The 12,500-nt window shown below is 40.9% G+C and overlaps 1 protein-coding gene across 4 annotated transcripts in view; it reads left to right on the plus strand.

Annotated features, from left to right (window-relative positions):
* The window catches only part of LOC122808841 (acyl-coenzyme A thioesterase THEM4-like), a 399,123-nt gene that overhangs the window by 133,544 nt on the left and 253,079 nt on the right, over positions 1–12,500 (plus strand). For all 4 annotated transcript variants that reach the window (XM_044079928.1, XM_044079929.1, XM_044079930.1 and 1 more), the window contains exon 4: positions 1,147–1,294. In XM_044079928.1, coding sequence (XP_043935863.1) covers positions 1,147–1,294 — 148 coding nt within the window. The remainder of the gene's footprint in view (positions 1–1,146; positions 1,295–12,500) is intronic.

Genomic DNA, 12,500 nt, shown 5'->3' on the forward strand with positions numbered 1-12,500 from the left:
AAGGATACATGAGCAAAATACTTAAAAGTAACCTGTGGTCAGTCAGTTGGTTGTTTTTGAGACTTGCTTCAATAATACAAAGTAGATTATTGATTTACCATCATATTTTACTATTTTTTTTTCTTTTTTGATTTTTCAGTAAGGTACCTACTGACGGCATGAGAGCAAAGTGGCAAACTTTGAGAGACAGGTGTGCTTACATAGCCAGCATGTTACTTTATTGTGTCCAAGTACAGGAATGTGGATGACTCCAAATGTGTGATTTTACAGAAATCCATGCCAAATTTTGACTTATGGAAAAGATGTGACCTAACCAAAGGCCTCATTAAGCAGGGTCCTGAGAGTCTGATTGTGAATCAGCTCCTTGGTCATAAGCGTTTATGTTTTGGATATTTACAGAGATTTGTATGTTCACTGCAGCTGGGTGGAATCATTTACCTTAAATTCAGCACTGCAATGGCTATAGTGAATAATGTTTGAATTAAAAATGCAAGAAGGGTCTGTATTAATCATTGGTTTGGACTGGGGTAGAAGGAACAGGAGAAAGAACTTGGTGTTCGTAAGATCCAGATTTAACAGTTTGGTTTTGGGTAAAAGGATAATAGTAAGGTTAGACTGAAAGCAATGCACAGAGCCATGGAAGTGCAATCAAGAGAAGTACTGCGGGGGCTTTTGTTTGATTGTCTGGTAATACTGTATTTGGAATATTCTGTGGCACTTGAAAATAATGCTACCACTTCTGTAAAGTATCTACTGCAGATAGGTCAGTTTAAGTGATCACTGGAAAATTTGAATCAGAGACAGCTATGGCCACTGTGAGGAATACTTTATGGTTCGTAGTATTATTTGTCCACTACTGTTACAAGGCCATTGTTATCAACATTATGCAAAAATTACTTTAAACTGTTTGTTTGCTATATAAAATATTTTTACATTAGTCTGTTGCCTTGATCTTTCATAGCTACAGTCATAATTGACCATTTAACATTATTGAACTTCTCTGTTGACTGTAATGTTTCTTATACAAGAGTAGTCTTTATTTTTTAATCTCTTGATATGTGTTAAATAATTATTTATAATGGCATTACAGAAATGTAGGCTTTTATACTTTCTAGTTTTGTTACCTGTGAACTGTATTTTTTTAAGGTATGGATACAGATAGCAAGTGCCGTCTTTTTTCAAGGAATACAGATATTGAAGGCGCTGGATTTGAATATGCCATGTTCTACAATAAAGTGGAAAATAAATTGTTTAGTATCTTCCAGTTTGGGTACCTGTTGGAAGGCTTTCCTGGGTAAGAAATAATTTAGTAATGTGTTAATATAAAAAAGTATGTATCCTAACTGTAGTAGCAGAATTGCTTGATCAGTGACTTGAGCAACTGGCACACAGCATGTAATGAAGTGTTATTAATAAACAGGAACAACTAAGAACATAAGTGGTTGGTTGAAACAAAAGAAGGTGGCAGAATACATGAGTACTGCAGGCTTGTCCTGCTGCTAGAATGCTTTTCTATGAGAGTACAATGGCTAAAAGTTAAACATGTTTCTGTGGATAATGATTGGCCAACCTGGATTGCAGATTTAAAGAAGATGGGGTAAAGGTGGCCTATTTTCTGGGAGTGAAATTCTGTTTTTAAAAAGTATAAGATGATACAGGGCTGCAACATCATTGTTACTAATTAGTAGAGTAAAGGAGCTGAGATTGGGGAAATAAAAGTCACTATGTCTGATGGTATAAATAGACTGGCTAAGGCTAAGGCCAAGGAAAGCTGGCTTTTTCAGAGGTATACAGAAAGTGATACATGCTAAATTTTTAGAGTAGAAGAAAATTTCCCTCTCTGTGAAGTGGTAAGTTCTAGAGTCATGTGAAGAAAGATCATGGCAAACTAAATGTGATACAGAACAATATAAGCAGGTGATACGAGGTACACGCCTGAGTTAAGCAACTCAGGGGTACTATTTATGTTGCCACAATATATAGGAGTGCTGAATTAAAAAAGGGACATGACTTGAATTCATAGAATTTAACATTGTAAAATTATAAATGGCATTGCATTAATGATTAATATGTAAGCTAACAAATGAATGGGTGGAAGAGGCCACACCAGGCATAGAAAAAATAAAAGTTCAGATGCAGTTATAAAACACAAGATGTTCATCGTGCATACAGCTGCAGTAATCACATATGGGTTCTCTGCCATCAGGCGGGTCCTCGGTCGGCCGAATTCCAAAGTCTTGGTCCGGCGTCGGTTGTTGTCGCCTTCTTCCCTGACGTCAGTGCGACAGGGGTATATAAGTAACAGCCGACGCCATATTCTCTAGTCTTTTTTGCCGTGCGGTGCCCGAAGCAGAAGCAGTTCGCAAGTGCCGGTCGGCCAGCTCCTGAATTTACGAAAAATTGGAAACCGAAGTCGTCTTTAAAGCTAAGTACCCCGTTGGGGAAACTTTTCTTGCCTCAGACCGATGTCAGACAAAGTTAACAATTGTATTTCTTGTGGGAAGCAAATACCGCATAAGGATTTCCATTCCCTTTGCATACCTTGTTTAGGCCCAGACCACGACATCTCGGGCTGTCGCTTCTGTGCGACTTTCAATAAACGCACTATTAAGCGTCGGGCGGAGTTCGCCCAATATTATTTTGGTAAAGCATTTGATTATAAAATACTCCGACTACCGTTTTGTCCAAAAAACGCAAGGACAAAGACCGACTCGCGAGGCCCGCGGTCTCCACCGACACCACGCCAAAGTCGGCTACACGTGGTCCGGTTCTCAGCGAGACGCCTATGCAGTCCCTGACTACCGACGACACTTCCTTGGCGGTGTCTTCTGTACCCGAGACCGCTGGTACCTTGGCCCTTACTCAGACTACAACCACCGAAACCACAGTGAGTGTTGAGCCTCCTAATGTGGACAGGTCCACTTCCACCCAGGGTGTATTTAGACCCTCTTCTTCCTTTTCTATTAAGGCCTTCACTAAGTCCAAATCAGCCATGCATTCCAAGAGGCCTGTTACACAGGGCCCATCCCCAGGCCCCATGCCTAAAAAGCAGATGCTTAAAATGGCTGAGGTTTTAATTTCCTATATCAGGGGTTCCCAACCCCCTCCAGACAAGAGACCCAGAGTGGAGGAAGACTCTCCCTCTTCTGAACAGGGCTCCATTCTCTCAGAACATTCTGATGTGGAGGAACACTCGTACTCCCCTTATGAGGATTCTGATGCAGGACAGTCCATTACTTCTGTATCTCCCCCGGAGGACTTTTCTTTTGGGGAAACCTTGCACACCTTGAGGGAGCACTTCCATTGGGAAGGCCAAGATTTTTCTGATTCCAAGAAAAGGCTCAGGGAATTTCTTTTGTTACCCCAACACAGACCTTTGGCTATACCTCCAGTCCTGGACATACTTGATGATGTTTACTTGGAGGCTTGTCTTAATCCGGATTCCCTGCCTCCTGCACCAGTCAAACCTGATAGGTACTACAGAGTTCCTAACTCTCACCAGTTTCTTTTCAAAAGCCATAATGCTGACCCTGAAACCATTTCTCAAGGCCCCAAGGGAATGAAGGCCTCTACGGCCAAGAATCCACTACCTTCTGAAAGAGAATCTAGATCCTTAGAAAGGTGGGGGGAAAAAGGTATACACCTCGGCCACCCTAGCCATGAGGGCCTTAAATTGTCAGTTCCATATGCTTAAATATCAACAGTTTCTGTTATCACAATTAAGAAACAAAATGTCTCAACCTGAACAACCAGATTTGAAGGAATTGCAGGATATGATGCATAGTGCAGAACAAGTGGGTAAACACACCTTACAATGTGGTTATGATGCCTTAGAGGCCTCAAGTAGAGCTGCTGCCTCAGGAGCAGTCATTTGTAGACATGCCTGGCTTAGGGAACAAAGCTTGCCTGATCATGTTAAAGCTAAACTACTAGATGCTCCTTTACAAAAGGATGTACTATTTGGTACTAATGCTGAGGAGATACCACGCAAAATGGAAGAAAAAGCTAAATCTATGCAAACTGTCAAGGCTTTTCTACAGGTACAGCCACCTCGTTTTAGCAGAAATTGGCCTTCAAAAAAACTGGTCCTTTCCAGCCACGGACAAGCCCCAAAGAGGTAGATACAGGCGCTCAAGGGGCAGAGGACAATCTCAAGGATCATATAGAGGCAGACAATGGCAATCTCAAGCACCAAGAGGTGGCGAAGACACTGCACAACAATACAGAAAGCAAACTCAATGACTTCCTCCTTTTCATGCCAAGCAAATCTCAGCTGGCAGCCCCCTTGGGAGGAAAGCTGGCACTATTTTCAAGAAATTGGCAGATTATCACAACAGACAAATGGATCCTGGACATAATAAACAGAGGCTACAGATTTCACTTTCACACTCTTCCAAAAATGTGAGGCATGCCAAACCTGCCACAAAATCAAAGGGCAGAGGCGCGAATACAAATTACAAAACTCATGGACATGAAAGCCATTCAAGAGGTTCCTACTCACGAACAAGGTCAAGGTTTTTATTCCAGACTTTTCCTGGTACCAAGAAAAGGAACCGACTGGAGACCCATTTTGGACTTATCCATCCTAAATACATTTCTACTTACCAAAATTCAAGATGCTCACATTACAGCAGCTTCTTCCCATGCTGGGCAAGGAGTTTTGGCTGGTAACATTGGACCTCAAGGAGGCATACCTGCATGTCCCAATCAGACAAAGCTGCAGAAGATACCTCAGATTTCTTGCAGGTTCAATCCACTATCAATTCTCTGCATTGCCCTTTGGCTTATCTACTGCGCCCAGAGTATTCACGAAATGCCTGGCATCAGTAATCGCCTGCTGCAGACTTCAAGGGATACAAATTTACCCTTATTTGGATGACTGCCTGATCCAAGCGGACAGCAAGCACACTCTTATGGAACATCTGGCTTATGCAACACGGTTACTGAATTCTCTGGGATACACAATCAACAAAGAGAAATCCAGGCTGACACCATCTCAGAAAATAACTTTCCTGGGTGCCAACTTGGACACAAACACCCAGATGGCCTATCTTACGCCAGAAAAACAAGGGCAACTAACTCAGTACTTCAAAACACTAGCAAATTGCACCAGGCTTACTGCAAGGAAAATCCTGCAGGCTCTGGGTTTCATGGCATCTTGCATTCTTTTAATCCCATGTGCAAAGTTGCATATGAGAAAACTTCAATGGTACTTAAAAAGCCTATGGTCTCAACACAGCCACAATTTAGAAACAATACTACCAATAATTCCATGTTTGCAGAAGGAATTTCTATGGTGGGCCCAAGCATGTCAAGCAAACACAGGTCTCCCATTCTGCAAGCCTCAAGCAAATTAAGTCATCACAACAGACGCCTCAGATTACGCCTTGGGGGCGCACATGACAGACAGGTGCATTCAGGGCAAATGGTCCCAAAAGGAAAAGCACCTTCACATCAATCAAAAAGAAATGCTAGCGGTGATAAATGCAATTACAGCATTCAAGGACCTCCTGCATCCAGGACAATTATTGATAAGAACAGACAACACCACGGTAATGTGGTACATAAACAAACAAGGAGGAACACATTCATATCCCCTGTGCAGACTAGCCATGACACTTTGGAACTTGGCTCTGGAATGGCAAATCGAACTTCAAGCACAGTACTTGCCAGGTTTGGAAAACACGCTGGCAGACAATCTAAGCAGAAATATGACAGATCCACACGAATGGAAGTTGCATCCACAGGTGTTTACAAAGATAATTCAAGCATGGGGAAGGCCAGACATAGATCTCTTCGCCTCCCACAGGAACCATCAGTTGGAAAGGTTTTGTTCAAGGACATTTCACCGAAAGGCATGGAGGGTGGATGCCCTTTCATTCAGTTGGACAGCATGGACAGTGTACGCTTTCCCACCTCTGCCTCTTCTATCCAAGGTGCTCCTGAAAGCAAGAGCAGACAGACCGAAGATGATACTGATTGCTCCAGACTGGCCAAGGCAGCACTGGTACCCACTCCTAAGGAGCCTAACACATACTCCTCCCTGGCCTCTACCTCTAATTCCTCTTCTGCTGACTCAGCACAGCTACAAAACTCTTCACAGTCAGCTAAAAACACTCAATCTTGCTGCTTGGAAAATCCCCTAACACCACAGCAGACCCTACTCTCCCAAGAGGTGCAGGATGTCATTCTGGAGGCCAGAAGACCATCTACTAGGAAGACTTACTCCGCAAAATGGAAACGGTTTTGCTCTTGGAATGAGAAAAGTGGCCTGGACCCTAGAATATTGAATCTGCCTCAGGTATTACCGTATCTAACTGAGCTACTGAACAGTGGACTTTCTTTTTCCTCCATTAAAATCCATGCCTCAGCCATTTCTGCAGAATTCAACACGGATCCACCGTTATTCTCTCACCCACTTTTAAGGCAATTCCTCAGAGGGGCTAAGAATATAAGACCACCAAGGAAACAGCCAGTGCCAGCCTGGGATCTTAATTACATTCTAGAAAAATTAACTTTGCCTCCTTTTGAACCAGCTGCCTCAACAGATTTGCAATACTTGTCCTGGAAAACAGCCTTCCTTCTGGCCATTACATCAGCTCGTAGGGTTTCGGAACTTCAAGCCCTCATGGCTGTGCAGCCCTTTCTTATCTTCCATCAGGGCAGGGTGTCCCTTCGAACCAACCCGTCATTTATGCCTAAAGTGGTATCCAGGGTAGCTCTAAATCAAGCCATACACTTACCTACCTTTTACCCCAATCCTCAAAACAAAGGGGAAAGGCTGCTACACTCCTTAGACATCCATAGACAGCTACGTTACTATTTGGACAGAACAAAGCCTTTCAGGAAATCAGAACAACTTTTTGTCTCTCATGCTGTAGGAGCTCAAGGGAAGCCTGTTACCAAACAGACAATCTCTAAATGGGTAGGCCACTGCATATGTTTTTGTTACTCCTATCATGGGAAATTTGTCCCTGTAGGCATCAGACCACACTCCACCAGGGCCACAGCTACCTCCACAGCCTTCCTCAGAGGAGTTCCTACCAAAGATATTTTGGAGGCAGCCACTTGGAGTTCTGTACATACCTTAACAAGACACTACCACCTGCCTTTATATTCCAAAACTAGAGCAGGCTTTGCTGCTGCTGTATTGCAGGGCATTCTGGCTCATCCCAGTTCTAACTAGTGCCTACCACCCTGTGCGTAGCTTTGGGATTCTACCCATATGTGATTACTGCAGCTGTATGCACGATGAACATAGTACAGTTTTGTACCTACCATAAATGTAGATGTTCGAGTGCTAATACAGCTGCAGTACAGGTTTCCCTCCCTCCTTCCCCTCTAGGTATAGGACTAGTGGCTAACACCTCCTCATACAACCTATTTTGGGTTATCCTCCTATGGTGTATTTGCTTGCAACTACTCTTTTTTGATAACATTGCATTGTTTGAATATATTTAGATATATATAACTTATCTATTGCCTTCCTTTGGGGGCACCTGACATCTGGGGCAAGAAAGACTGGAGAATATGGCGTCGGCTGTTACTTATATACCCTGTCGCACTGACGTCAGGGAAGAAGGCGACAACAACCGACGCCGGACCAAGACTTTGGAATTCGGCCGACCGAGGACCCGCCTGACGGCAGAGAACCCATATGTGATTACTGCAGCTGTATTAGCACTCGAACATCTACATTTATGGTAGGTACAAAACTGTACTTTTTCTTTACCAAGATGTCAGTTGTCCCATGAAATGCTTTGCAGTAAAAGTAGTACTTGGCAAAAGTTTTCAAGTATGCATTAGTTCAGTAGTCTTTGAGTGGTATTGGACAAAGGGGTGGTGAGTCTTTTACGCTGGCTGCATCAGGTAAGCAAGCTAAATGGAGTTGATGCCTTTATCTGCTTTGAATTTCGTGTATTCATAATAAAGTGATATTTGTGTAACTATTGAACAGAATATTTATTCAAATAAGAGTGTTGCAAGTCTTTGCTCATTTGGAGAATCTGAGGCTTATGAGAAAGGTTAATTTTATTGAGAATCTTTATTCATATGTTCATAGGTTACTAGGTTAGTGGCCCTACAGCCTTTATAAGCCTAGCCATTGCCCCAATTGTCCTTGGTTAGATGGATGTACTTTACAGATCAGCAGTGACTACCTCTGTCCATGAGAGATATGGGTGCCACCCCCAGGTTGAATTTGCGGTCAGACATCCGTTTATCCAGGTTGCTCTTGAATAGAGTCATTGAGGAGCTCTGCTTCACATGACTTGGAAGCAGAGCTCCTCAATGACCCTGTTCAAGCGCAACCTAGGCAAATGGATGGGTGACTAGCCATGCATCCCAAATCCCTGACAGGTTCTGATACCTTTGCTAGTGTAAGCAGGGGCTTGGGAGAGGAACTAGTTACAGGCTACCTGTGTCCATTAGAGACATAGGTGCCAAACCAGGGATGAATTTCCTGTTCCCTATCCAGTTGTCCATGTTATATTTGAATTGGATTAGGGAGAAACTCTGCTTCACTTCATAGATTTGTTCTTGCCAAATACAGTGTATTGTTCACTGTCATGGTGTGTGTCTCTGCTGTATGGGTTCATAGGTAAGTAATATGCTAGTTGCCTGTACAGGCCATTTTAAACTTAGTCAAGTTCCCTTCAAGGGTGAGAATCAAACCCTCTACCTTGTGTCTGTGTAACCGTTGTGTAGAATGACTACTACTGTGTGTGATGCCAGTTACCCATATTTGATTACAGGATATCCATCTTACCAGTATGGGGGGAAAAGCACTATATCGTTAGTGTCTGTCCTTGTGATAGAGGAGTTGGGCAGTTGTCATATTAGTGTCTGTCCTTGTGATAGAGGAGTTGGGCAGTTGTCATACATGTCCATTTCCTCATGAAGGTTGGAGGAAACATAGGTTGGGAAGAGACTGGCAGTTATCCTAGCATGGGCATGAAAGCATATACATATTAATAAACATCCCTTAAGTATGTGTAATATGTAAAGCTGTGGAATGCATTATCATGGAAATGATCAACATAGACCTAGGCATCCTTCAGGCACTGAGCCCAAGCCATTTTGGCTTTGTTAGGGGACTCTCATGCTTACTAAACCTTATGGATTTCTTTGATAAGGTCACCAAAGTAATGCATGAGGGAAAATGGTATATCACCTAGTGGAGTGCCCAATTTGGGTGTAGTTGACAAACTCACCAAACTGGGCAAAAACTCATGCATAACTCACTGGATTGCCAGCTGGCTCACAGACAAGACCCAGGGTTGGTGAGTCCATCTCCAATAAGAGACCAGTCACCAGCGGGAGCGGGGTACCGCTGGCCTCTGTGCAGGGACTGCTTTAATTTGGCATCTACTTCTCGGAGGAAAAAAGGCTAATGTTAAGGAAATTTGGCTGACAAAGTTTGCAGATGAATGCAGATTGGGAGTTATCAAAGATTCCACCCATGACACAAACATCTTACAGGAGAGTCTAACGTAGACAAATTACTGGTGCCAAAGACACAGATGAAAACTCTTGTGCCAAAAAATGCATTATTCTGCCTTTTGGAAAAACAACAACCCAGGCTAATTATTCAATTGATAAGGCACCCCTACAGGTGACCCAGTAGTCATGGATCTGTGAACATTTGTAGACAGTAATCTGATGTTTGATCAATGTGTGGCCACAGTAGTAAGAAAATCATTCTGTATCATGCAGCTTATAAGAAAGGGCATGGCATCCAGGTATAAAGAAGTCATAATGCAACTTTATTCTGCTCTTACCAGACCCATCATTGAGGATAGTGCCCCCTTTGGCATGTAACTGACCATACATATGCAACATTTGGAATGCTCACAAAGGTTCCTTACCAGGGTATAAACACATTGTCTGGTGTGGATCACCTTAATGCCCTGTCTCTATACTCAGTGTCCTACAGGTTACTGAGAGGCAATCTATGCCTGGCATAAAAGGCATCCTCGGATCCAGCTCTGATGGATCTTTTTCACATCTGCAAAATGAACAGCATCAGAACCACTAGAGCAAAAGAGCAAGTCTGGGGGGGGGGGGGGGGCAGGCTGGTGTAACAAAGGCAGTCTGGAGAAACAGAGGCAGGTGGAGAGAGAAGGAGATAATGGAGTGATGAGAGAAATGGAGGAAAATGCTAATATTGACACTGGAGAATGGGTAATAGATTCTAAGGAGACATTTCAAAGAAATCAGTTTGGAAATGAATCGGCAAATGATGAATGTGTAATTACAGCCCTCCAATTGCGAGGGTTGTAGGATGATTTACTTAAAGAAATTGTGATGCAGAGTGTGTCAGCAAATGAAGGCAACATTTCCTGGGGGACATTTTGGAGAAAATACAAAAGGAAGATTCAGAGAGAGATTGCTGAGGAATAGAGGTGAGATAGAAAAGAAAAGTATGCAGAGAAAGTAAAAGAAGGCAACAGGGGAGTAGCAGAAAAAGAAAGAGATGGAAGAGAATAAAAAACAGAAGTACATGGTAAGCATTCAAAGTAAAGAAGACAAAGAAATGGACAAGGTATGAAGTGTAAGACAATTTAATAGCTCCTTTGGGTGTTAAAGCACATGCAGTAAGACCATTTATTCTAATCAACAAAGACAAATTTTGTAACTTATTTGAGACTGTTTTTTTCAATAGAAAATGTTCTTGGAGAATATGAAAAAAAAGACTGTAACCCATGGAGTCTTTATGTGATAAAAGCATTTAACATGGAAACAAAAAGAAAATTCACATGCAGTTTCGAACAGAGGTGGAAAGAGAGACATTGAAAAGACATTTGAAAACTTTATGTAAAGAAGTAGCGGACATTGCAAAAGTTTATGACAAAAGGGGTTTTGGACAGGCGGATGTGATTATAATATTGTGTTACAAACGGAAAGAGGAAAAATATACATCTACCAAGCATTATAAATGTGAAGGGAAATAGCAGTCATAGAATATTGGGGACAACCCAAAAACTTTTTTTTTTTATGGAAAAGGACATTTGATAAGTAACTTTGATAAAAGAAAATAGTATATTTGTGGGGAAATTGGACATGGTGCAAAAAATTGTGAATTGAAATGTTATAAATGTAACACAATTGGACCTGCATGGATGGATTGTAAGAATACAAATAAGAGTAGGGAAAAGAAAGAACAAAATGAACAAAGAGAAGACATTTTAGAAGTAGTAGAAAGAGAAGAAAAAATAGATGAGGAAAAAAGTAGAGAGAACACAGAAAAAGGCTCTGAAACAAGCAATGAAGACATAGATTGGGAGATAGTGAAAGAAAAAAATATTTTATTGGTAAAAGGATAAAGACAGAAAAGGAAATTTTAAAGGGATAAATACAAAAGGAAAAGAAATGGATAAAAAAGAATATATACAACTAATGGTTGGAGATTGGTATAATGGTTAAAGTGTTTGACTCACAGAGACAAGGTACAGTGTTTGATTCTCACCTATGGGGGTATTGGCCAAGCTTAAAATAGCCCATTAAGGCAGATAGCTTAGCAATTAGCTATGAACTTGTGAAACTATGAATCTAAGGAAAAGGGAAATGAAATTTATTGAATGTTTTCTGTAAATGTGAATAGTATTAAGAATATAGTAAGAAGGATAGGGATTTTGGAGTGGTGTAATACATGTGATATAGATGTAATTATGTTAGAAGACACAAAATGTTTAACAAATGGAGAAAGATTACAAACAGAAAAACTGTGTTGAGGAAAGATAATCTTGAATTTAGGAAATGAGCGATGTTCTGGAATAGCCATATTCTGTAGAAATACATTAAAGGTATTGGATGTAACTTTGGCAAAAATGGGAATGCTAAGCATTGTAGATTTAAAATAGAAAAAAGTTATATAGAATTATAACATTAAATGCTTATACTAATTGTAAAGAAAAGGAAAGGTTATTTTATCACATTTAGACTTTATAGTGATAAATATGAATATTATAACATCAGGACACTTTATTTGTGATTTAAGAGGCAAGCATAAAATGAAAGGAAATGATATAAGAAAAGTATTAGAAGTTATAACATGTGGTAAGTTAAAACTATGGGGCAGAAATTCATAGACTAACAAAAGGGGTATGTGTAAAACTGAAATAGATTATTTTATATTATCAAAAAGTTGGTTATAGCAGAAGGGGATGTAGTTGAAACAGGATTTTCTAATCATCTTACAGTATGTTGTATAGAGATAAAGAAAAACAAGGAATGTATAAAATAGGCAAAGGAATAAAAAGGATAAATGAAAAAGCATGGAAGAAGGAAAGAGAGTAGTAACACAGTTATGGAAAGATCATATTACTATGAGATCATTTTATAAAAATTGGGCTGAATGGTAGAAGATATTTTAGGAAAAATATAAAAAATGTTTTTTTTAGAGTGGCAATATGATGTGAGAAAAGTAGAGAAAAAAACATAAAAGAACGTGTGATGATGCCCAGTAAAATCCTCCACAAAAGCACTCTAAAACAGATAAC

Source organism: Protopterus annectens, chromosome 8.part0, assembly GCF_019279795.1.
Source record: "Protopterus annectens isolate FY-2018-M chromosome 8.part0, PAN1.0, whole genome shotgun sequence".
In the NCBI taxonomy this organism is placed as follows: Eukaryota; Metazoa; Chordata; order Ceratodontiformes; family Protopteridae; genus Protopterus; species Protopterus annectens.